This window comes from Trichoplusia ni, chromosome 3, assembly GCF_003590095.1.
Source record: "Trichoplusia ni isolate ovarian cell line Hi5 chromosome 3, tn1, whole genome shotgun sequence".
NCBI classification, from domain to species: Eukaryota; Metazoa; Arthropoda; class Insecta; order Lepidoptera; family Noctuidae; genus Trichoplusia; species Trichoplusia ni.
In genome coordinates, this window is record NC_039480.1 from 6,800,033 (window position 1) to 6,826,289 (window position 26,257).

Genomic DNA, 26,257 nt, shown 5'->3' on the forward strand with positions numbered 1-26,257 from the left:
ACCGCAGAGGGAGGTTGTGTTAAAACTATCGTAAAATCATACATGATTAAAAATACGGCCGCAATTAATTACATGAAGAAAGGCCGAGTCTAAGGGTAAGTTTTTATGACTTGCTAACTACCAATTACGGACTAACGATAAAGCATTGCTTTTATTCCGTCGTTTTACAAGAAAAACGTGTTAAATTGTTTATTATTTGTCTAGTTGGTTACTTTTGGCCGCATATTAATATTATACTAATGTTTCTATAGATTTTTCCTTATTAAGTAGATTTTTACACTCTGAATGTATGTATATTGTTTGTGAATAATATATAAAACGATTGTTAAAGGATTAACGACGCAATTTGTAATTTACTTATATTTATTAAGGTAGGTACAATATTATTATGACTAAAATACTATTTATTTTATTAACACTTGAGAGTATATATTATTAAACAATTAACATTTACATAAATATCATTTGTTTACGTTCCTGATATTTTTTCCGTTTAGTTTAATTGACTATATTTTTGCTTAAATAGTTATTTTTAGAGTCCAATCTCTAACATTAAACGGGACTTTATTGCTTAGGCTACGCTGTCTATCCTGTCTATCCGTCTAACACCTACGTGTATCTCGTGTTTTTTTCGTGTGTGACGCCGTTTTATCGACAAATACGTCTACTGAAGGAGCTTTTCTAATGCCTCTCATTGATAAAATCGTCGGAATATCAACACTGACGGTTTCATACAAATGCTAAGATGATAAAATGGAGGACATTGAAATGAAACTACTTTTGGGATTTTATCGCGGTTTTATGTTTGATTTTAGTTCCCGACGTTTCGACACCTTTGCAGGTAGTCTGCCCGTGAACATGATACCTGCAAAGGTGTCGAAACGTTATACCGCGATAAAATCCGTAAAAGTAGTTTCATTTCAATGTCTAACATTCGCGTAAACCTAAGAAACCAAAATGGAGGATGTCTAGGTACCCATAATAGACCGTAACAACCTTTGTTTAACCTCAATGTTTATTTGTTAGTAGTTATTGTTAAAGCAGCAACAGAATTATAGCATCTGTGTAAATTTGAACTGTCTAGCTGCCGCTGTTCATGGGATACAGCCGGGTGATAGACGACAAACAGCTGTGCCTCACTGATAGTGTTCGGTTTTTACCCTCTTGGGTACAGAACTCTTAAAATATTAAATATTTAGCCAATATACGTCTTACTGCTGGACACAGGCCTCTTCCCGTATAGGGACGTTTTGAGCATTGATCACCACGCTAGCTCACTGCGGCCGATATCAGATTACAATATTTGATATTCAGGTTTCCTCACGATGTTTTCCTTCACCGTTTGTCAGTGGTGGCTTAAAATAATTAAGAAAGTACATATAAATTTGAAAAACAATCAATCTCATGCATACAAATCCATGAAATGGACCCCAAGACCACCACGACGTATGGTTTAGGTCACCACGCCAAACACAATATGCGCGACGTGTCGAAATTTCGATCCCCGCGTAGGACAAGCGTTTGTGTGATCCACTAATGGTTGTTCTGAGTCTGGGTGTCTTTGTGCATGTGACTTGAATGTTTGTGAAACTCAAGATACAAGGATGAAATTCCTTAATGCGGGAGTCGTTTAGGAAAAAATGAAAATATATTTATGAACGATTTATTTGGTTGTAACTATACCAAGCAAACAAGTAATTTAAAGATAACTAGCTGTTGCCCGCGACTTCGTCCGCGTGGTTAGAAGATATAAGTGAGGAATTATTAAACGGAAGCCCTCGAAGAATAATATTTTTCCCAGTTTTTTTTTTCACATTTTCCATTGTATCTTCGCTCCTATTAGTCGCAGCGTAATGGTATATAGCCTAAAACCTTCTTCGATAAATGATCTATTCAACACAATAATTTGAACTAGTAGTTCCTGAGATAGCGCGTTCAAACAAACAAACAAACTCTTCAGCTTTATATATTAGTATAGATTTGTAGTCTGCACTTCATGAGAAAATATTTTCTTACCCACAGTGAGTGATTAGTGACGTACCGCAAAAACTGTGGAAGTATCTTACGGGGTCATGGGATCGATTCCCGGGCGTTGCATACCTATAATAAATCGTAGTGATGGGTGTTTAGTAACTCGAGTTAAGAAGCTGGTGAAGTGCGAATCGGATTCAAGATATCCGAGTCCCGTACAAATCCTAGTATCTATATATTACTAATATATAAAGCTGAAGAGTTTATTTGTTTGAACGCGCTAATCTCATTAACTACTGGTTCGAATTGAAACATTATTTTTGTGTTGAATAGACCACTCAACGAGGAAGGTTTTAGGCTATATACTATCACGCTGTGACTAATAGGATGGAAGAAAAAAATCACAACTTATATCATCTAACCGCGCGGACGAAATCGCGGACAACAGCTAGTTGTTATATATATACACGAAAGTTTTTATGTTTGTTCCTCTTTCACGCAAAAACTACTCAGGGCATTTCGATGAAACATGGTACACAGATAGTTTATAACCAGGATTAACACATAGGATAGTTTGTATCCCGATTTTATGTTCCCGTGGGATCATTTTCGATTCGTAGCGGATGAGCCCGCAGTAACATAAAAACGAGTTTTTAAAAGAAAATAGACGTAATATCACTGTCTAGTTATCACACTTTATAAAATACAACCTGAAAATGAACGAATATCGCCGCAATTCCCCTATTTACAATGGCCGATGAATGAATGGAAATTGGATTAAAATGGACAAAGTATATTGACAATGAGTGTTCGCTGCAAAGTGAATTTCTAATTATTATAAAAAGACACACCAAGATTGTTAACGTTTAGTTAACTACCTAAAATGACCAGCTACAGCTGTGAGTGCTGTGACATGTTCCCATTGCGCTGACCAGGATTTAAAGTAAAAAATGGTGTCGCAAACCAGTTCCCCGTCCTCTATCCTAGTACATTGTGGCACACTATTGCCTGATGTGTCAACTGAACCGTACTGGATTCTTTAACACATTTATTCTTTTATTTATGTACTTTTTCTCGCGACTTGCTTGTCTAAATGTCGTTTACAGCGGCGAAATTATTAAGGTCTTTTAATGAAGTTGAATATAATAGATTTTCAAGTAAAAGACTTCAAATAATTATAAACTACTGAGCTAAATTTGATGATTTATGGGACCAAATGACAGCCATTTCATGTTATATGAAAAAATAATCAACGAAATCGGTTCATTCGGGCCAAAGTTTGGAGGTAACAAATATAAAAATAATACCACATATTAGGAACGTCTTCCTTTTTGAAGTTGGTCGCAAAGTAGCCTATCTATACTTCTATACTCTATACTTTTTTTTTTAATATATAAAGCTGAAGAGTTTGTTTGTTTGTTTGTTTGAACGCGCTAATCTCAGGAACTACTGGTCCAAATTGAAAAATTATTTTTGTGTTGAATAGACCATTAATTGAGGAAGGCTTTAGGCTATAAACCATCACGCTGCGACTAATAGGAGCGAAGAAACAATGGAAAATATGAAAAAAACAGGACGGGTATAAATCATAACTTATATCTTCTTCTACCCACGGGAACGAAGTCGCGGGCAACAGCTAGTGTGTTAATAAAAGGTGTAAGCTAACCTCCGAATTATGTTTCATTAAAATTGGTACGGGCTTTTGTGTGCGAAAACGTAATAAACATACGTAACTTAGAAAAACGCAATAAGAACCTCATCCGTATCACAGACGGCTGGGAGTGCGCTCGCAAAGCTGGCTGCATTGTCACGACAGCGAGCTCTGCTTGATACTGGCGGTAGGAGGATGGGTGACCATAAATGTCATAACCAGATCCTCTGAAATTCGGAGGGCACGTTAAATTGTGTTATTTATACATTAGAGGCTGGATAGTCTGACAACTATTCTAACTTAGGGGTATCGTGTTGACTGTAACTGGGTTGAGGAGGTCAGATAGGCAGTCGCTCCTTGCAAAACACTGGTACTTAGCTGAATCCGGTTAAACTGGAAGCTGACCGTAACATAGTTGGGGAAAGGCTGGGATAATGATGATTTTACTAGAGTGTTCGCAAACAGAACAGGGTTCTGCTACGTTGTATCGAAGTACTTTCGATTATTTGATAACAATCAAGGTTTTACATTGACCTAACAATATTGATTTATCATATCAATATAATATTGTAAATAGGCTAATAAATACTTCATATAATCTGCACTCTACGAAAGCAATTGAAAAGTTTATTGACAAATAGCTGTTGCAACCGGTCGATAAAGTCTAAAATGATCCCTTGGAATCATAAAATTGGGATAAAAACTATCCTTTGTGTTAATCTAGGTTATAAACTATGTGTGTATCAAATTTCGCCCGAATCCTTTCTGTGGTTTTTGAGTGAAAGAGTAACAAACACCCTTCGAAACTTACAAACTGTCGCGTATATTTTATTAGTGGGATTACTGCATTTAAAATATGAATAGGGGTATTTGACATAAACAACGCTGTTTAATCCGTCAAAAAGATTTTCAAAAAATATTGGATATTCGACACTCTCAATCTCCAGACTTAGTTTATCTTCGCCCTTTAACTAATAGGGATGATGACAATTTTTTTTTGCAGTGTCCGTCTTGTAGTTTTTTGTATAATAATGGATACGTATTTTTTAATTTGTCCCGCAAACGTAAATTGACCAAAGTACAGTGAATGAAACTTACGCGTGACGTCACGATTGAGTATAAATTTTACTCTATCGTTACGTCACAAGCCCCCTCTCCTAAACTTCAAAGCAGTTAATCTTTGTCAATTCTAGTTTTTCTGAAAAAGGAAAAAATACGTGTCTCATACTTTTCAATTATCTAACTGAGGGGCTAATGAGATTTTTTTCTTTTTATACCCAGTCATCATCCCTATTGTATTATCTGAAAATGCTTAAAATGTTTTAAACAATTATGTCACCGTCATTAACTATTTAGTTGAAAGATAAGTTTAAATGTTTGAGATAATAGTTAACTTATCTGTCAACTAATAGTTAAAGAAATTAGAATCTGTTTACTTTCCAACATAGATTAGTTGTAAATGATTGTGTGTATTGATATTTTTAGGGTCCCGTAAACGAAGGATAAACACAGAACTGAATTACTAATTCTTTATTGCCCGTATAGCTGTTTGTCTGTCACCAGACTGTATCTCATTATCTGTAGAATAGAATAGAATAGATTAGAACATTCTTTATTGCACACCATGGAATTACAGCAGTGATTCTTAATACATACAATGTTAGGGTACAATGGCGGTTTTATCGCTAAAAGCGATATCTTCCAGACAACCTGTGGATGGACAGGAAAATTATCAGTATGTACAGAGGCAGATGGTGCAATATTGTTAAAAACATGTAAAGGTATACATAAACAGTCGTGGTCGAGTGGCGTACGCACCGGTCTCAAGGTGTCGCTAGCTCTGAGGTCCCGGGTTCGATCCCCGGTCGGGTCAATGTAAAAATTCACATTTTCTGCATTGTCTCGGGTCTGGGTGTTTGTGGTACCTTCGTTGTATCTGAATTCCATAACACAAGTGCTTCAGCAACTTACTTTGGGTTCAGAACAATGTATGTGATGTTGTCCGCATTTATTTATTTATTTATAACATACATAAAACAGAAATAATAATAACACAGTAATAGAAGGATAGTCGAAATCTTCACAGATGATATATTTTTGTCAGTAGATTTAGCCTCGTTAGCCTCTGTTGCCCGTTCGATCCCCGCGTAGGACAAGCATTTGTGTGATCAATTAATCCTTGTCTAAGTCTGGGTGTTTTTGTGCATGTGATTTGAATTGTTTAGAAAATGAATTTCAAATTATTGTATTGGCAAAATGCTTTGAATAATACGAAAGAAACGATGGATGGATTGTGTGAAAGAGGATATGGCTGTAAAGAGTGTTTCTTGTGAGATGACGGCCGATAGGAAGGTATGGAAGAAGATGACATGTTGCCTGACCCCAAATAAAATAATTGGGATAAGGGCAGGGGAATGATAAATATGAATAGTGACATTTTAATCATAATCCCAATCATTCATTGTAAATAGCTGAATTTTAGCCCTGTGTATAATAACTTACTCAGACAACTCACTACACAATCTGTTCCGAGTCACCGAGTATCAAATGAACGACTTTCTTTTGTCTAGATCTGTAAGTGTCATGTTCTATTCAGGTATAATTAATATCTAGAACATTAGGTCAGGTTAAGACTGACTGGATATCTAGACCGTGCTTATATAGGGTTATACACCATTGGTTAAAGTACTTGAAAAGGTAAACAATCGTGGTGTTTTTTTATACTCATACATCATACATACATTTTATACATATAAATGTGTGTGTTTAATAAGATAATATTCCACAACTTTCACACAGCGCCATCTAGTCTCAAACTAAGCAAAGCTTGTATTGTGAGTACCAGACAACTGATGAACATACTTATATATTTCTAAATACATACATAACATATGTAATTTACACCCAGAACAAATGATCGTGCTCATCACACAAATATTGGTCCTGGGTGAGAATCGAACCTCCGGTATAGAATTCAGGGTCACTAACCACTGTAACCACTAAACCAACAGGACAGTATGTATGTGTGTGTGTTTGTTACCTCTTCACGATTTAACGGCTGAACCGATTTCGATTAAATTCGGTATTGTAGAGGTCTTAGATCAACACCGGCTACTTTTATCCGACATTATTTAACGGCAAAAGGTACAACATTTGTGAAATAACTATGTAGCTTTCATAGTTCTTGAGATACACCCTGGTGACAGACAGATAGACAGGCGAAGATTTCTAATGATCAATAGTAATAGGGTTCCATTTTACTATTATTGTAACGGAAATCTTAAAAAAAAAATAAGAAACAGTTTTCCAATATTTCCTATCGATTAATAGGTATCTTGTTTTTCCAATGCCTAATTATCGGAACATAATTATTATTTTTATAGTAATTTTCCCGATATATACGTGTGAGTAAACCGTTGCATCATTGAATAACATAATAATTAATTTACTTGTGCATCGTAACTCGTAACTAATATACTGTGGTTTTCTTTAATTATCTGGCTTTTAGCAAGCATTTCTGTATTTAGGATTACGTGCGTAACGATTAATAACGGGACCCCCTCTTACTGAAGCCCCCACTGTCTGTTCGTCTGTCTGCCTGTTTGTACGTTTAACTGTTTAAAATGTCATCATCATCATCATCATGAGCCCATATTCGTCCACTGCTGGACATAGGCCTCCCCAATCACACGCCATCGAGATCTATCATCGGCTGCTCGCATCCAGCTCCAGCCATATTTAGTCAGTATTAAAGCAGTCTTCTTTTCCAGGGTCATGATGAGAGGCCTGCTTCTGCTGGTAGCTGTGGGCAGCGTGTGGTCAGTGCCCCTACAGCAATCACATACACGACAGCAAACCTGTGGTTATGAGGTAAGCAGTGGTCATTTTGATTGCACTCATAGCCGAGTGGTTGAGGTCATGTCATCACGCCAAACCGCGGCGACGGCGACGTGTCGTTCGATCCCCGCGTAGGACAAGCGTTTGTGTGATCCACGAATGCTTGTCCTGAGTCTGGGTGTCTTTGTGCATGTGACTTGAATGTTTGTGAAACACAAGACACAAGGATTAAATTCCTTAATACGGGAGTCGTTTTGCTTTTTTTTCAATCATAATAATGACTAGTGGTTGCCCGTTTTTATTATTTGCTTACATAACTCTAATTGATTACATGAGATAATGTTTTGATGTAAAAACTTAATGATTTAAAGGTCATTAGCCGCCAAATTTGTATTAAAGTTTAAATAAATATGTTATTGTTATTTAAAGAGGTAAAGTTTGTGACGTTGTGTCGTAGGAGGTAATATCAGAAACTGCTGAACCGATTTTCGAAATATTTTGGTCAATAGAAAGGCACTTTATTTAAGAGTTTTATTGGCTGTAATATATATGTATTATTTTTTTATTTTTGTAATAAAGTATAGTAAATTAATTGTTGCCAAAGGCATGCAGGCTTTCGCGTTTATAATATTAGTAGTAAGTAAAATGTACCATTTGTCAATTAATGTTTTAACTAATATAGTTGATTAGAAACCTGTCAAGAGGGTCGGACTCGCAGTAGTGTGAAGGGTGGGCGAAACTGGGTGCTGTCCAATGTAACTTGACCTTCAAAAAGTGCTACTTAGTAGCCTAATTTGAATAAATGAATTTTGATTTTGATTTTGATTTTGTCTTCTACAAAAATTGGTCACTCATCAAAATGAGTGCACGAACCCTTGTCTAACTATGTTTATTTTTAATCATCATTATCATCAGCCTTTAGTGGTCCACTGCTGGACATAGGCCTCTCCCAAAGTGCTCCATAGCGCCCTGTCTTCGGCTTGCCGCATCCAGCATCCGCCTGCAGTCTTTCGCAAGTCGTCATCCCACCTGGCCAATGGGCGTCCTGCACTACGTTTGCCGAGTCGCGGTCTCCTCTCGAGAACTCTTATTTTTAATCCTCGACGCAAATAGAGGAGTGTTATAAGTTTCACGCGTCTTTCCGTCTGTGGCATCATACCTGCCGAACGACTCAAAAAAATCAAAATCAAAAGTTTTTATTTCAAATAGGCCGTTTGTCAGTCAAAGTTAAAACGTTACATTACTGACTTTAGTTGCACGGTTCCAAAGTGTCATTCTTATGGAGAAGAACCGGCAAGAAACTCCATATGTTACTCTTTTCAAAATAAAATACTATAGTATCATTTTACATTATAATTAATGTCTGCAAAAACAGCGTAAATTAGCAAAACAATTAAGTTGTTGTTTCCATTAAGTTTGTTTTGTATTAAGTAAGTTAATTACGTACGACTGTTCTTAAACATATTTGATAAAAATTACACTTTAGCCGTTTTAAAGTTGTGGGAAAAGTAATCTAGTATTTACTCTCAATATTATCCCAGATTCAAAAACAAAGAGAAGGCCATTTGTTCATATTGTATTTATAAACATATTTACATGTTATTAATAATATTGATAAGGGCCACCTTTGACCCCTGATAAAGTAGTAACACTCCAGAGAATTGTTGACCTCATCTTATGACGCGATGATATTTTAAAAGATCACACCAAAAACATAAATGCGAAAATGAAGAGCCAAGTTCCAAATTAATTAAAATAAAATGTTTATTTGACACAAGTAAACATAAACATTAAATCTTGCATGGAGACCTCCTTTTAAGTGTTTACCTGTGCTAGGAGGCCTCGCTCTTCCTAATAACATTGTGTATCAAAATTAATTAATTAATTGATTTAAAAAATCTAAAAAAAAAACACGTTTTCAAAAAACACGTTTTTAAACGCACTGCATTTAAATTTTATCAAAATCCGTCCAGCCGTTTTATAGTTGTAGTTTTACACGATCCAGCCGTTATAATTTGAATAGTTGTCCAGTACTCTTAATACAAGCTTTACTTAGTTTGACACTAGATGGCGTTGTATACAATCTGTAGAATACTACATTAAGCACAAAAAATCCTTCTCTCAACTTATTGAAAAAGCTGCAATTTGAATAAATGTCGGTATTGTTTCAGAGCTGTCACAAGACCCAGCCAGACATGTTGAACGTACATATAGTGCCACACACTCATGACGACGTCGGCTGGCTGAAGACTGTCGACCAATATTACTATGGGAGTAAGTATAATGTTACTGCACGGATAGCCGAGTGGTTGAGGTCACCACGCCAAACTCACTGTGAGCGTCGTGTCGCGGGTTCGATCCAAAAGACGAGTATTAGTGATCCACGAATGCTTGTCCTGAGTCTGGGTGTCTTTGTGCATGTGACTTGAATGTTTGTGAAACCCCTGGAAACAAGCATTAATCTCTGAGAGTGGGAGTCGGTAAAAAAAATGTATTCTCGAACCAAAGTAATCGTTTCTGTGATTATCGCGTTCACACAAACTCTTCAGTATTATGCTTCAGCGTTTTTAAATATTTCAAATTTCTTTTCAGGTCGAAACATGATCCAGAAAGCTGGGGTTCAGTATATCTTAGACTCAGTTGTAAAAGAGCTATGGGAGGATCCAAAGCGAAGGTGAGTATTTTAGTAAGTGGTTTTAATAAGGCCCTTAAATACATAATAAGGCCAGGCCTTGTTAGAACCAAATGAAAAATTAATAGTCACCTACCTTCTGCGGGTGTTGCGAGGTTTATTTATTCGATACACATTCCATTTAAATTCCGGCGCGAAAAGGCCTTTGATCAGTCGGCCCTTTTCACAGTATAGACAGGAGTCCCGTATAGATAAGGTTTGAGCATTGATTACACCTAGCTCACCGCGGGAGATTTCAGATTACAATATTTGTAATCCAAGATTACCTCACGATGTTTTCCTTCACCGTTTGTGAGTGGTGTATTAGGTCGATTAAGACACTACATACAACTTTTTTTATAGTAACTATCGTGAGACTGATTCATTATTAAATAATGCAACAGTTTCATCATCATCATCATCAGCCTATCGCAGTCCACTGCTGGACATAGGCCTCTCCAAGTGCACGCCACTGATATCGATTTTCGGCTTCTCGAAACGCACGCCGCTTTTGATCATGATTAAGGACTCCGGTTGGGTCCGAAACTAGTCGGGCTACCCCGATAAATACAAGGGAGTAAACTGTTGTATTATTTAATAAGTACATGTTACTTCCAAACAGTCATTGATACTTTGCCTGCGTTGGGATAAAACCCGCATTCCGTGATTGAACCAGCATTTCATGGATACAAATCAATGCTTGGCAGTCAAGACCAAGATGCCCGCGTGTAAATACACTGTAATTAGATATATAACAAGTCTCGCATAAAGTGTTTAATAATCTTTACGTAAACATTCATGACTTATAACATCATATTATGATTTCATACGGACTGCGGTTTCGGCATAATATTTTTGGAACTTTTGTTAAACTTGGTATGTTTAATGATTGGCCATCTTAGGGCCGGCCGGTACCGATCAGTAATATAATGTTACTAGTTGTTCCCCGCGGGCCCGCCCGTTTTAACATTAAATCGGGATAAAAACTATCCTTAGTGTTAATTCAGGTTATAAACTATCTTTGTACAAAATTTCGTCTAATAATCAGTAAGTTTTTCAAAATAATTTAAAATACTTTCAAAATTCCAGATTCATCTACGTAGAGACCGCCTTCTTCTGGAAGTGGTGGGTGCGGCAGCCGAACCTCGTGAAGGAGAAGGTTCACACCCTGGTGAACGAGGGTCGTCTGCAGTTTGTGGGGGGGGCCTGGTCCATGAATGATGAGGCAGCTGCTCATTATCAGAGCATCATCGATCAGTTCACTTGGGGATTGAGGTGAGAAAGAAGTCTTCACATCATCATCCTAGCCTTTTCCCAACTATGTTGGGGTCGGCTTCCAGTCTAACCGGTTTCAACTAAGTGCCAGTGTTTTACAAGGAGCAAACTGCCTATCTGACCTCCTCAACCCAGTTACCGGGGCAACACGACACGACGACAGAAGTCTTCACATAATTACATTTAAAAAATCTTAAAAGCCACTTTTTCAAATGTTTTAGTTCTTTAAAATTTTATCAAAATGGGTCCAGCCGTTTTTATACCTGTAAATTGTATTGTCATCAAGTTTTAAGTCACCCTGAAAATTTCAGCCTGCTAGCTTATCGGGAAGTGCCTTAAAAGTTTATGCAAGTTTGAGTTTGGCGATGTGTGATATTTGTTTAAAATCCCTACTAATATTATAAATGCGAAAGTAACTCTGTCTGTCTGTCTGTTACGCTTTCATGTCTAATCCACTGAACAGATATAGAGTTGACCTTGAGAAAGAACATAGGATAGTTTTTATCCCGGACTTTTGAAGAGTTCTCTTGGAAACGCAATATAACCGACAACGACGCGGGCGAAGCCGCGGGCGAAAAGCTAGTTAATTAATAAATGTACTATTTATTCTCAGCAAACTAAACAAAACTTTCGGGTCCTGCGGTCGTCCGCGCGTTGGGTGGCAGATCGACCCTTTCGGCCACTCTCGAGAACTGGCCTCTCTTTTATCCATGATGGGATATGATGGCCTCTTCCTGGGCAGGATCGACTACCAGGACAAGTCCAGACGGCTCAGGGATAAGGCTATGGAGATGGTTTGGCGAGGGGATGATGACCTTGGTAAGGAGAAGCTTTTTAAGTAATTTTGATGGAAAGAACTACCAACTTCAGACGACCTCTGTGGTCGAGTGGCGTACGCACCAGTTTCAAGGTGTCGCTAGCTCTGAGGTCCCGGGTTCGATCCCCGGTCGGGTCAATGTAAAAATTCACATTACACAAAAAAATCTACATTGTCTCGGGTCTGGGTGTTTGTGGTACCTTCGGTGTATCTGAATTCCATAACACAAGTGCTTTAGCAACTTACTTTGGGTTCTGAACAATGTATTTGATGTTGTGCGCATTTATTTATTATTATTTATTTATTTAACTGTTTTTTTTAGGAGGTTTTGTCTTACTACACGTATAGATCCCAAGTCCAAAGTGTTTTTTGGCGCGAGATATGGTTTTTCGTTGTTGTTGTTTTTGACATAAAAAGCCTTAGTCAGTCGTCAACATTCTGTGTGAAGAATGGTATATGGTGTAGTTATGGCAATAGCATTTTCCCTTACAATATTATATTTCAATACACTCACATTTAGTTCACAAATGTGGTTCATAGATGGCGTTAGTGTCGCTTATAACGTTTATGTGTATTTGAAAGATGTAAGACGTGTATATTTGAATTTTAAAGGTGTGTAAATAATAGCAAGGACCTACATTTTAACGTGCCTTCTTTTATGACTTAGATGCCTTTCACACCCATCCATGGACCGACCGTGTCAAGCGTAGCTTAACTTGTTATCAATACATTTTTATCATCTTTCTCCAGGTCAAGCCTCTGACATATTCACCGGCGCCCTCTACAACACGTACTCGCCTCCTCCAGGGTTCTGTTTTGATGTCCTCTGCGCTGATGAACCGATCATAGATGATCCTGATTCGCCCATGTATAATGTTGTCGATAAGGTAAGGTACTTATTGCTTTTGATACGGAATTAACGCGCTCTGAAAGTTTAATTTTGGGTATGCGTTAATTCCGTGTTTGAGACCGCGTTAGTAAGGATGTTAGTGCGTTAATTCAAACTGAAGCTGCGTTAGTAACGTTTTTGAGGCAAAGCTTGATATTTTAAGAGTTTAATGAATATTGAGGCTTTATGGTGAAATTATTTTAATTTAATTTTATACGAATAACTTTTTTCAATTGTAAATGCGCATGTAATTGGTTTAAATAAAAGAAAAAAAGCTTTTGTCATTATGTTTTTACGATACCTTCTGAACGAGCGGTGGCTTCAATAGGAGACTGACCGACAGACTGACACTGGTTTTTATTTTGTTTATATAAATTGTTTTGACGTTCAAAAGTGCCATATACTGTTCTAATTGAAATAAAGAATTTGACTTTGATAAATAGAGGCCTGCCTAGAGCCATGGGATGGCAAGAAATGTAAAGTCTAAGTGGTAAAGAAAGGGTCATAGAAAATATTTCATAATATAATTAACATCGAAAATAGCATTGCAACTACACATTTTGAACTATAAGAATAAATTGTAAGTACAGGATGTACTTAAATCACCAAGAATATTTTGACAGATAAATTCATCTAACCCTTTTTCAAAGTTCAGTAAATCTTTACATAATCTTTTAAATTTCAAACCTTACTACCGTAAAAATAAAACATATTTTTACTTAAATGATGTAACGGTTTACTCACGCGTATGTATCGGGATCGCCCGACTAGTTTCGGACCCAACCGGAGTCCTTAATCATGAGCAGACGCAATCGTTGTATAATTTAAGTATGATAATCCTCACAAAATTTACTTTACAAAATACCAATTTTCCCACGTTTCTATACACTCACTTTTCTTGTTTGTTTGTCGTTCCGGTTGGATTGTAACTCAATTTTGAGGCATTTCCCGATAAGCTAGCAGGCTGAAATTTTCAGGGTAGCTTCAAACCCGATGACAATGCAATTTACAACTATAAAAACGGCTGGACCGATTTTGATAAAATTTGAATTGAGTGACATTTGAAAACGTGGGATTTTGGTTTTTTTTTAGATTTATAAATTATTTAATTTATCTTTTAAAAGGTACAATCGTTCCTGAACATATGTTCAAACATGTCCAAAAGTTATCGTTCTAATAACATTTTGATTACAATGGGAGAGGATTTTAACTACCAAGATGCAGCGATGTGGTTCATAAACTTAGACAAATTAATTGAGTGAGTTTGCATGTTTTCATAAATTAAAGCTTCTTAGATAAACAAACAATTGCATGCACACGTAGCAAGCACACGTGATAATATATGGTCACAATGCATATTTTAGACAAATTGCATGTTTTTAGTCAGCTGGTTAGTTTTAATTGTTAGATTAGTTTTAATCACCTTGTGGCTAATGTGAAACTTTGTGCGTCTTCCTATCTATAGGACTTAGCGTGATCTTATAGCCTTCCTCAATAAATGGACTATCTAACACTTGGTACTTGATACTTGGTGGTAGTACTTTCTGGTGGTAATTTCATCTACCCTTCTCCAATGTGGGTTCCAATGGCCGATTGTGCTATTAATTTTGAACAAGTAGTTCTTGAGATGAATGCCTCCGACACACAAACTATTTAGTTCTGTATTATCTAATACCGATAGGGGTGACTGTTATATGAAAATAAACGATGTTTGTTTTTTTGTAAAAGTTCAAAATTACTTAATTTATTTTATTTAAACCAATTACAAGCGTATAGTTTTCAGTTGATATAAATAAGTTATCACATAATAAATGAACTAGTTGTACAAAACCCTAATTTTAAATTTACAAAGTAACCATTTATTAACTAGTTTCCGATTAATGCAACCAGTTCCCAAGGCCTTTTTTTAACAATTAATAAAATGCCTATCAACTAGTTCCCTTTACCCTCATTGTAACGTAAAAAAAGCCGTTTACCAACTAGTTCAGTAACCCTTATTTTAAACTAAAACAGCCTCTATTAACTAGTTCCCTAAATGAAATTTAGGGGTTGCCTTTTTCAACTAGCTCCCCATCGTAAAATAAACCGTTTATTTTCAGATAGCAGTGTTTCTAGACACGGTTAAGAACCAGGCTCGTTATTTTAGAACTAATAATGTTATTTTGACAATGGGAGGTGATTTCACATACCAAGATGCTTCCATGTGGTATATTAATTTAGACAAACTCATTAAGTAAGTATTAGTATTTATCTATCTATCTTCTTCTAATATATAAAATTCCCGTGTCACGATGTTAGTTACCGTACTCCTCCGAAACGGCTTAACCGATTTTTACCAAATTTTATATGCGTATTCAGTAGGTCTGAGAATCGACTAACATCTATTTTTCATACCCCTAAGTGTTAAGGGTTGCTCACACTAAAAATATATTTTATTTTTTGGATGATTTTTTTTTTGGTTTTATTTTTTATAATGTGGCATTAAAAAATACATACAACTAGAAAAAAATATATTCGGCAAAACAACGTTTGCTGGGTCAGCTAGTATTTTTTATAAAGGACTAGCTGTTGCCCGTGTTTTCACCCTCGTGGTAACAGGTCTCGCGGTAATTTTACGGTTTTTCTCAAAAAAAACATCTTATTTTTTGTCTTTTCCGCAATTATCCATATTTTGTCACAGTTTACGCCTTCCCTGGACTTTCACAAATATTTCAAGACTAAAATAAGCCAAATCCGTATTGCAGAAGACTACCTGTACATACGGGAACATGAAATAGTGATTTATTCCTGGTTATAAACTATCTGTGTACCAATTACCAAGCTTGATCTATAAAACGTTAATGATTATGGTCACTGCCCCGGTAGACCATAGCGCCTGTTGAAGGCCTACATTCTTTTTTGTCGACTAAAAAGATCTGTAAAATGTTTTCATCTAGACCACTGTCCCAATGTTGGGCAAGGGCTCCTTAAAATCCTTTAAATAATTCTCTATCCTTGGTCAGTTAGAAACTAGTCCAAACGTTTTGCGTTTATATCATCCCGCACTTCCTTCCAAGGCCGTTCACGGCGACGCCGCCCCATTTTAATACAATATCCAATGTATATCTTTACGACAAAATTGCTTTATTAAAGAATACATGTTTTTGTTGTATTTTATTAAACAAATATCATTTATTGAGGAAGGTTATGAGATAAAGGGGCAAAAGTGTGCGAAATGGCTTGCTTTTTACGAAATTATATGTAAATACGGCTCTACCTTATTGTTATATTATTAAACAGTAAGATACCGTTGCAAATTGTTTGCACCGAAAGCTGATTGGTTGAAGTCACAACGACGAAGCCAGTGTCAGCGATGTGTCGCGTGTTCAATCCCCGGGTTAGGACAAGAGTTTGTGTGATCCACGAATGCTTGTCCTGAGTCTGGGTGTCTTGTGCATGTGACTTGAATGTTTGTGAAACCCCCTGCGATATATGGATTTAATTTCTTGCGAGTCGTTTTTCCAAAATAATCTATTTCAAAATACAAGTTCAATTATGGTGATTAGTTTTGAAATATTTTAGCCAAGTGGTGATTTATATTTTTGTAACATATTACAGATATACGAATCTGAAAGCGGCTAAGGAAAATCTGAATGTGACTTTGTTTTATTCTACACCGGATTGTTATTTAAAAGCTGTTAAAGATGCCAAGTAAGTATTGATAAGACGTCAAGGTTAAGCAACGCTTAGTATGGTTAGAAAATTGTTGGGTGACCATTTTCTTTAGCAGTATGTTTTTCTTTGGCCTGTTTGTGCGGAATCATCAATGTCTAGAAATTCGCACTTATCCTGGTTTATTTAGTTTTTCTTACTCGAAGGGTAAGAACAGAACCCTACTTCTGAGGCACCGACGCCTGTCCGTCCATCTTCCACCAGGCTGTGTCTCATGAACCGTGATAGCTAGACAGTTGATATTGTCACAGTAGATGTATTTCTAGACTAAAAGAATATGAAGTTAAGCAACGTTTATTATGGTCACACATTTTTTGAGTGTCAATACAAATTAGAATTTGTTGTTCTGTTTTTATTTATTCATCAGGAGTCCGATTCAAACTTGATCGGTATTTTGATAAGAACTACCGTGAGACTGCACGGATAGCCGTGGTTGTGTCGACGTGTCGCGGATTCGATCCCCGCGTAGGACAAGCATTTGTGTGATCCACGAATGCTTGTCCTGACTCTGGGTGTCTTGTGCATGTGATTTGTATGTTTGTGAAACACCCCGCGACACAAGGATTAAATTCCTTTGTGCGGGAGTCTTTTTTTATTATTATATGATGTAACGGTTTACTCACGCGTATGTATCGGGATCGCCCGACTAGTTTCGGACCCAACCGGAGTCCCTAATCATGAGCTGACGCGGCGGCTCGCAAGTCGAACACTCGACTCGAATCTAGTCGGGCGATCCCGATACATACGCGTGAGTAAACCGTTGCATCATTTAATAATTGATCGGTATTTTTATTTAGTTTCTTTTGTAATGCTAATTGTATATTTTTTCTGATTCCAGTCCAGTTTTGCCTACAAAAGTTGATGATTTTTTTCCGTACGCGAGTGATTCCACAGCCTATTGGACAGGCTACTTCACGTCTAGACCCACAACTAAGTATTTTGAGAGAGAATCCAACGGTTATTTACAAGTAAGTGTGTATAAACGTTATGCCCAATCATCAGTGTCCCACTGCTGGGCAAGTTTGATTGTGGGTATACAGTACAGTAACAGTTATATATAGTCTGTAAAATTATTTAAATTACTAGCTGTTGCCCGCGACTTCGTCCCCGTGGGTAGAAGATATAAGTTATGATTTATCCCTGCCCTGTTATTTACACATTTTCCATTGTATCTTCGCTCCTATTAGTCGCAGCGTGATGGTTTGTAGTCTAAAGCCTTCCTCGATGAATGGTCTATTCAACACAAAAATAATTTTTCAATTTGGACCAGTAGTTCCTGAGATTAGCGCGTTCAAACAAACAAACAAACTCTTTAGCTTTATAATATATTAGTATAGATTTAGATAATAAAATAATACTTAAATGACCTTTTTGGGTTCCGTATTAAAAGGTAAAAACGGACCACTAACACCAAGGCAATAATGTATGTATAAAATATTATCACACTAATATTAGAAAAGCGAAAGTGTTTGTGTGTGTGTTAATGTTTGTTATCTTTTCATGGCAAATTGATGAACTGATTTCGATGTAATTTAACAGACTATGTATAGCGTTATCCGACTGCGTTAAAGTAAGGTAATAGGGGGCAAAACTGACCAAGAGCTAGTTTTATAATAGACTAGCTGTTGCCCGCGACTTCGTTCCCGTCGATAGAAGATATAAGTTATGATTTATACCTGCCCACAGGTATGGCTGTTTTTTCACATTTTCCACTGTACCTATCTTCGCTCCTATTAGTCGCAGCGTGATGGTTTATAGCCTAAAGCCTTCCTCGATGAATGGTCTATTCAACACAAAAAGAATTTTTCAATTTGGACCAGTAGTTCCTGAGATTAGCGCGTTCAAACAAACAAACAAACTCTTCAGCTTTATATATTAGTATAGATTTATTTTGTATAATTAATTATAAAATACGCAAATAATATATTGAAAAGTAAGTCTAAATCTAACTTTTAAGTCTTTTAAATAATTATTTTTTTTATATTAACAGATGGTGAAACAACTTCAAGTGTTAGCAGATCTAGAGAAACACAATCAATTCGTATTGAACGAACTGAAGAGTGCCATGGGTGAGTATCAGTTATTCCACATTAATATATCTATATTATGTATGTATTTAGAAATATACACCGTGATTTTTTAGTCGTCTTACAAAAGCAGCCCAGTTCGTGTATCCAATGACTAGAACACGTTCATGATAAAAAAATAGGTATTTATGAGATTTGAATAAATTTAAAATGCAAGTTTTATTCAATATTACGATACAATTTCTAGTTTTTTAGAAACACAGCTCTGTTGCGAGCGCGGTCCGAGCCTTGTAACAATGGTGAGGGGCGCGGGCGGCGGCGTTTTTATCATTTTTAAGAGTATATTTCAGATTTCTCTTGTTTAATTTATCTTCGTACTTATTATCTTAGTTGATGATAAAAAAAAAATAATCGCGCCTAGGGGTATTTTACGTCGGATACATGAACTGGGCTACTTTTGTAAGACGACTAAAAAATCACCGTGTATAAGAATGTTTGAGACTAGATGGCGTTGTGTGCAAGTTGTGGAGTGTTATTATCTGAAAAAGACACAATATCAGTCAATCCAGTCTGAAGTACCTTGTCATAGAAGTTGACGAAAAATCACTCCCGCGTTAAGGAACTTAATCCTTGTGTCTTGGGTTTCACAAACATTCAAGTCACATGCACAAGGACACCCAGACTCAGGACAAGCATTCGTGGATCACACAAATGCTTGATAATTAAAATATAAAGGGAAAAGATGCGGAAATATATAGTTCTTGAGATATTTCATATTTTAATTTTGAGGTATTTCCGGACAATTTCTCAAAACTAGTGTAAAATAAACTCAGATTCTAAATAAAAAACTAATTTAAGCTCCATATTTAGCTTGAAGAAGGTTTACCCTCATATACCGAGGAAATAAAACTAAAATAAAACAAAATTTGGTCAATTATTTTTTATTCTATATTTTTTTATACACTGTACTTTCACATCATCATCATCGGCCTAGCCTTTTCCCAACTATCTTGGGGTCGGCTACCAGTCCAACCGGTTTCAGCTAAGTACCACTGTTTTACAAGGAGCGACTGCCTATCTGACCTCCTCAACACAGTTACCTGGGCAACACGATACCCCTTGGTTAGACTGGCTGTCAGACTTTTTCAAGCTTCTGACTACCTGTAACGACTGTCAAAGATGTAGGAATAACAGCCGGGACCCACAATTTAACGTGCCTTCCGAAACACGGAGGAACTCGTTATGACAAAGATGGTCACCCATCCACGGACCAACCGCGTCAAGCATAGCTTAACCTGTGATCGAATCACTTATGCGGTTATAGCTTAGCCACGAGCTCCTCATGCACTGTACTTTCACAAATTATATTCTATTATGTCTCCCAAGTCCGTTGGGAGGTTATAATTGTCCTTTTTGAAGAATCTCTTGATAACTTCCCATTGGGATTCAATTCTTTGTGTATGACTCCCGTCTGGGGCAACAAATGGATTTTCCCCTCCAACAATCTGTTTGAATTGTTTTTTTAATGAGGGGAATTAAAGTACCTACCGATCTCACATTATCTACACAGATTTCTAGTCTTAAATCTTAGCTCCCATCTTCAATTAGACCGGAGCAAAGGACGCCGACCTCTTCGACGGTTAGGGTTCCTCAGCCATCTCTTGATAGGCAAAAAAGTCTCCAAAAAACAAGCAGGGGTCAACAGTAGGCAAATCAAGGGTCCAGTAAAGCAAGGCGGGTCGTTAGAAACAAAATTAACAAAAAGGAAATTAACTTTTGGCATATTAGCACTTTTTGACAGTTGAATGACCACAGATAAAATACAAAACTAAAAAGAGTGAGTAAGCACTAGTGTTTGTCACACAGGCTCCTGCGCAGAATGTCCACTTCTGAAAATGTCTACTGCTCGCAAAATGTCCTACTCTCAGAATGTCTCTTTCGCAAAATGTCTCTTTCGCAAAATGTCCCTTTCGCAACCCCTTTTTATTTCTGACTTACTTTAATCATAATTCAATTCATTTTAGCAATACATTATGACACTTACTGTTTCATTCTACCGTAATTTGTTGGCTTTTTTCGAGAACAAACCTCAAAACTTTAATTGAAAATTTCACAAAAACTACACTTATCCGCCCAAAAGACTTCGTATTTATAAATCGGGGCATCATTGGTGATCTATTTAAAAGACCTAGTAACTCGCTCAGCAGATTACTAAAGTCAATCGGAGTACCAAATTACAAAACTATCACATTTTAAAAGTAGGTATTTTTCGCGCCCCTCTTTTACGTTACGTTTCTTTATAATGATAACATTATCTTCATCAGGTGTTATGCAACATCACGATGCTATAACTGGAACAGAGAAGCAACACGTCACACACGACTACGAACGACTTCTAAACCAAGCCGTCGACGACGCTTTGATAATAGCCAAACAGGCCTTCAAGTAAGTTAGACTGAAATCGAGGGGCATCGTGGGTCTGACATGTGGGGGTCATGTGTGAAACATGTGAGGGTCATGTGTGTGACATGGGGCTTCATGTGTGTGATATGTGAGGATCATATGTGTGACATGTGAGTGACCTGTGGGGGTATGTGGGAGTCATGTGTGAGACATGTGAGGGTCAAGTGTGAGACATGTGAGAGTGATGTGAGTGTCATGTGTAAGACATGTGAGGATCATGTGTCTGACCTGTGGGGGTCATATGTGTAAGACATATATGTGACATGTGAGTGACATGTGAGGGTCATGTGTGAGACATGTGAGAGTCATGTGTGAGACATGTGAGTGTCATGTGTAAGACATGTGTATGGCATGTGTGGATCATATGTGGGTCACGTGTGTGACATGTGGGGGTCATGTGTCCGACATGTGGGGTCATGTGTTAGACATGTGAAGGTCATGTGTGTCTGAATTGTGGGGGTCATGTGTGTCTGACATGTGGGGGTCATGTGTGTCTGACATGTGGGGGTCATGTGTAAGACATATGTGAGACATTTGAGAGTGATGTGAGTGTCATGTGAGAGACATGTGAGGGTCATGTGTGAGTCATGTGTGGATCATGTGTGGGTCACGTGTGAGACATGTGAGTGTTATGTGTGTGTCATATAGAGGGCCATATGACTGACATGTGTGTGGCAAAAACTAAATATATTAATTATTTATTTACAGTAAAGTAACTCAAAAGGATGATAAAAAGCCACCGATATTCGACTTCCAGAGATGTCACCTGAACGAGTCGAGATGTGACGTATCGGAGAAAAGCGAAAAGTTTGTGGTGAGCCAATAATTCTTCTTCTTCTCTAATATAATATAATGTTTGTCTGTCTATTTGTCTATCTGTGACGTTTGTTCTGCTTAACCATTTAATTCTCAATTTTTTTTCACACTCCGGAATATAGCCCTTGTGACTTGTGTTTCACAAACATACAAGTCACATGCACAAAGACACCCAGACTCAGGACAAGCATTCGTGGATCACACAAATGCTTGTCCTACGCGGGGATCAAAGTTAGGACACGTGTCACGTCGTGCTCAGTTTATTTGCCCAACGGATTCTAGACTTTTTGAGTTTTACTCTATTTTTTATGTTTTGACTTCCAGGTCACAATATACAATCCACTCGGTTGGTCTGTTAAAGAACCTATAAGGGTCCCAGTTGGAGAAGGATCTTATGAAGTATATGCGCCTAATGGTAAGAAATATACTAAGTACTTATTAAATACAAACGGGTGGCCTTGCGTTTAAGGTTCTATCCTAACGTAAGCAAAGTAATAATCAGACGTTTTATTATATTCTAAAACATCACAAACGTTGAAAGAAAACATTGTGAGGAAACCTGGATTATAAATATTGTAATCTGAAATCGCCCGCAGTGAGCTAGCGTGGTGATCAATACTCAAACCTTCCCTATACGGGAAGACGCCTGTGTATTTTAATCGCGTTTGTTTACGTAAACGAATAAAATCTTGTTTGACGTAACGCAAACTGTTTTACATTCTTTGGGTTTTTACCATGCATAAGATAACAGCGCAACATCAATTTATTTCTGAAATCTCTATCAAATTCCAACTTCGGCCCTAACCCATTTTTTTTTTATTTAAGCACTATTTATTTGTACTTCTAGGTCAAAAAATTAAAACCCAAATGGTTAAGCTACCGAACCGAGTGACCGATATCCCGACTCGATCGTCTAAAGCCACCCAGGAAATAGTTTTCATAATATACCTGAAACCTCTCTCATACAAATCTTTATACATCAAAAAAACAACAAGAACGAAAAGAAATACTAAAAACTACAATTTCTACTCACACATCGACGATTTTTGGAAAAACATGAAAGTGCCTGAAATCAATAATCTGCAAAAAGATATCAATAAAGATTTCAGTCTAGATAAAGTGCCGTTAGCTCCTGTCTTTTCACCTGAAGTCAATTTTGATTACAATACGAATCTAGATCTGTTGAAGGATGGTAAGAATGATCAAGAACTGGCAGCTCTCGAGAGGTTTTTGCGGGAATCTAGGCAGAAAACCAGGAAGGAATGGGATAAAATGAAGGTCGTCTATTCAAATTTGTCTGAAGAAGAAATGAGGATGCTGTCAGATGAACCCAGGACTGTGGAGAAGTTTGATGATGATGTGGAGTTACAGAATCAGGTGAGACACTATTTCAATATTGTTATAAATCATGATCATCAATGATACCTTCCCACTACCACTCATCCTAGATTTCCAACTCGTCCCCCATTTGCATGAAAAAACCTATTTCAAAAAACCCAAATTCTCTCCAAGCTTGTCCCAAATCTAATGAAATTAAACAATTTCCTAAAAATGACATTTTTAAGTCACGGACAAACTGTATCAAATTGACCAACTTGTGCATTGCAGCTTAGCCAAACCTTTGACTAATTTATCAAAATGTAATGACGACATTCATTATAATGTAAAATGCTACTGTATTATTTTATTTTGAAAAGAGTAACTTATGGAGTTTCTTGCCGGTTCTTCTACTAGAGTCAGTAATGTAACGATCTAAAAGTGCCTGAGAAACGGCCTATTTGTAATAAAAACTTTTGGATTTTGATTTGATTTTGGTGTCTTTATCCCATAAACTTCCGAACTCTCTCCACACTCATCCCCAATTAATTCCGGTCGCGCTGGAGAAATTATGGAGAGGCCTACGTCCAGCAGTGGACTGCTATGGGTTGAGATGATGATGATGATGATGATTTCTTAAATACCCTTTGCTTGTTACAGTTTTACAAATTATCCATCAACACGGCGAACGGAGCTATAAAGCAAGTCACTTTCCCTGACCACACAACTTTAAACCTGTCTGTCAATATGTATTACTACACCGGCGCGTGTGGTGACAACCATGACACCGCCCATCGGGCCTCAGGCGCCTATATCTTCAGACCCACTGTCACCACACCTACTAAATTAAAAGTCCAAAAATCATCAGTTATAACCGGAGATATAGTCAAAGAATTCCGAGTGAATTTATTCCCGAACGGCTACACAAATGTTAAGCTTTACGATGAATTGAATTACATAGAGTCAGAATGGGTCGTTGGGCCTATACCCGTAGCAGATGAAATCGGCAAAGAATACGTTATTAAATACGAGACCAATATTCTCAATAATGGAGAATTTTACACTGATTCTAACGGTCGACAGATGTTAAAAAGGAAATTAGATTTTAGACCGCAATGGAATGTTACATTAGCTGAGCCAGTAGCTGGTAATTATTACCCAGTTACAAATGAGATTTATATTAAAAATGATGATCTAAGATTGACAGTTTTAACTGATAGATCTGAAGGGGGAACGTCACTCGTTGAAGGTGAAGTTGAGTTAATGTTGCATCGAAGACTGCTGTGTGATGATGCGTTTGGTGTAGGTGAGGCATTAAACGAAACAGCAATGGAATCGGGACTAGTAGTGAGGGGAAAACATCGATTATTCATAAATCGAGATGAGGAAATCCCTAGGGAAGTGTTTGGTTTGCATTTAGGGCCACAAGTCTTGTTTTCTGATGCGACAAATGTCAAATATGACGAGTGGTTGAAAATGGCGAACTGTCATTCTTGGTTGGCAGAAGAATTGCCCAACGGTCTACATTTATTGACCTTAGAACCTTGGGATTCGAAACTACTTATCAGAGTTGAGAACTATCTAGAAGGTGACCATTCTGAAGTGTCTGTCAATTTAAAAGAGATTTTTAAAGGAATCGAAATTAAGAGTTTTAAGGAGACCGTTTTGTCGGCGAATATGTGGGCAGATGAGTTTAATAAATGGACGTGGAAGAAAGAGAACGAATTTGAAGAAGATGAAATGAAAGAAAAGGAGAAAGATAATGGGTTTAATATTAGTTTGAAAGGGAAAGAAATTAGAACTTTTATAGCTGATTATGATGTCAAAGATAATTAAATGATCAATATTGATTTTGTAGTATTGATGTATGAATACCTAAAATACAGATTCCATTCGTCATGTAGCCACTGTCTGGAATTTTGTAAAATCAGCTTTAAGACAATCATGTAAGGTTTTTTTTCCGATGATTTGTTATTGGTTGTAACTATGGACTGTATTTCGGCTGTTCATACGTCAATGTCTTAGTATATTGTGATGTAAACTGTACCAAATAATAATCTGTATTTTTATTAATTATGTAGTTTCTTTTATAAAATACTGATAAGTTTCCCGATGGTAACAGAATCTCCACTCTCCTATCATTACGGGTCTCTCGTAAGGGATGGGGGATTGGGGATGTACAGGGATTGAGGGTGGATTCATTGGAGTGATGAATGTAAATTGCGAAGGGGTGCTGTAAGGCAGCGTTCCCACTACACCGGACCGGCAGATCTGCCGGAAATCGCAAACCGGACAGAGTGTTCTCATTACATCAGATCCCGGAACAAATTTGTGTTTTTATCGTCTTCGGTCTTATCCCACAGAACAGGTCTCTTTTGGACAAGCGTAATTAAAGTTTCTGCTTCAATATCCGTGCTAAACGTCTTCTTTTACCAGAAAATGCGAGCTGAATGACGTGCGTTGAACACGGGTGGGGTGAGGGGGGCATGAGCGGGGGACAGATACCGGCACAAACTCGTTCACATTACTCCGGGTCCGGTCTTTCTACCGGCACTTCGTGGTGACAAAACGCTCGGCGCGGCAGATCTGTCGGTCCGGCGTTATGGGAACCCTGCTTAAGGGGTGTACCAATAAATAAATAAATGCGGACAACATCACATACATTGTTCTGAACCCAAAGTAAGTTGCTAAAGCACTTGTGTTATGGAATTCAGATACAACGAAGGTACCACAAACACCCAGACCCGAGACAATGTAGAATTGTGAATTTTTACATTGACCCGACCGGGGATCGAACCCGGGTCCTCAGAGC

General features: G+C 37.3%; 1 protein-coding gene across 2 annotated transcripts; it reads left to right on the plus strand.

Annotated features, from left to right (window-relative positions):
- On the plus strand, positions 1-25,518 carry LOC113491668 (lysosomal alpha-mannosidase-like). 2 transcript variants are annotated; one of them, XM_026868753.1, is made up of 16 exons: positions 1-95; positions 7,393-7,492; positions 9,631-9,733; positions 10,052-10,133; positions 11,220-11,405; positions 12,019-12,224; positions 12,973-13,109; positions 14,236-14,369; positions 16,709-16,801; positions 17,661-17,790; positions 18,813-18,891; positions 21,174-21,294; positions 22,021-22,126; positions 22,453-22,543; positions 22,976-23,505; positions 24,106-25,518. In XM_026868753.1, exons 2-16 carry the CDS (start codon positions 7,397-7,399, stop codon positions 25,279-25,281), a joined length of 3,270 nt encoding a protein of 1,089 aa, XP_026724554.1. In that variant the 5' UTR covers positions 1-95; positions 7,393-7,396; the 3' UTR covers positions 25,282-25,518. The 2 variants fall into 2 exon arrangements, with proteins under 2 accessions (XP_026724554.1, XP_026724553.1); XM_026868752.1 differs by lacking the exon at positions 14,236-14,369 and adding an exon at positions 15,211-15,344.
- The last annotated feature ends 739 nt before the right edge of the window (positions 25,519-26,257 follow it).

Coding starts and splice junctions, on each gene's coding strand:
- LOC113491668 (XM_026868753.1), top strand. CDS start 7,397: ATGATGAGAGGCCTGCTTCTGCTGGTAGCTGTGGGCAGCGTGTGGTCA. Junction 10,134..11,219: donor TGGGAGGATCCAAAGCGAAG/GTGAGTATTTTA, acceptor TCAAAATTCCAG/ATTCATCTACGTAGAGACCG. Junction 17,791..18,812: donor AATCCAACGGTTATTTACAA/GTAAGTGTGTAT, acceptor TTATATTAACAG/ATGGTGAAACAACTTCAAGT.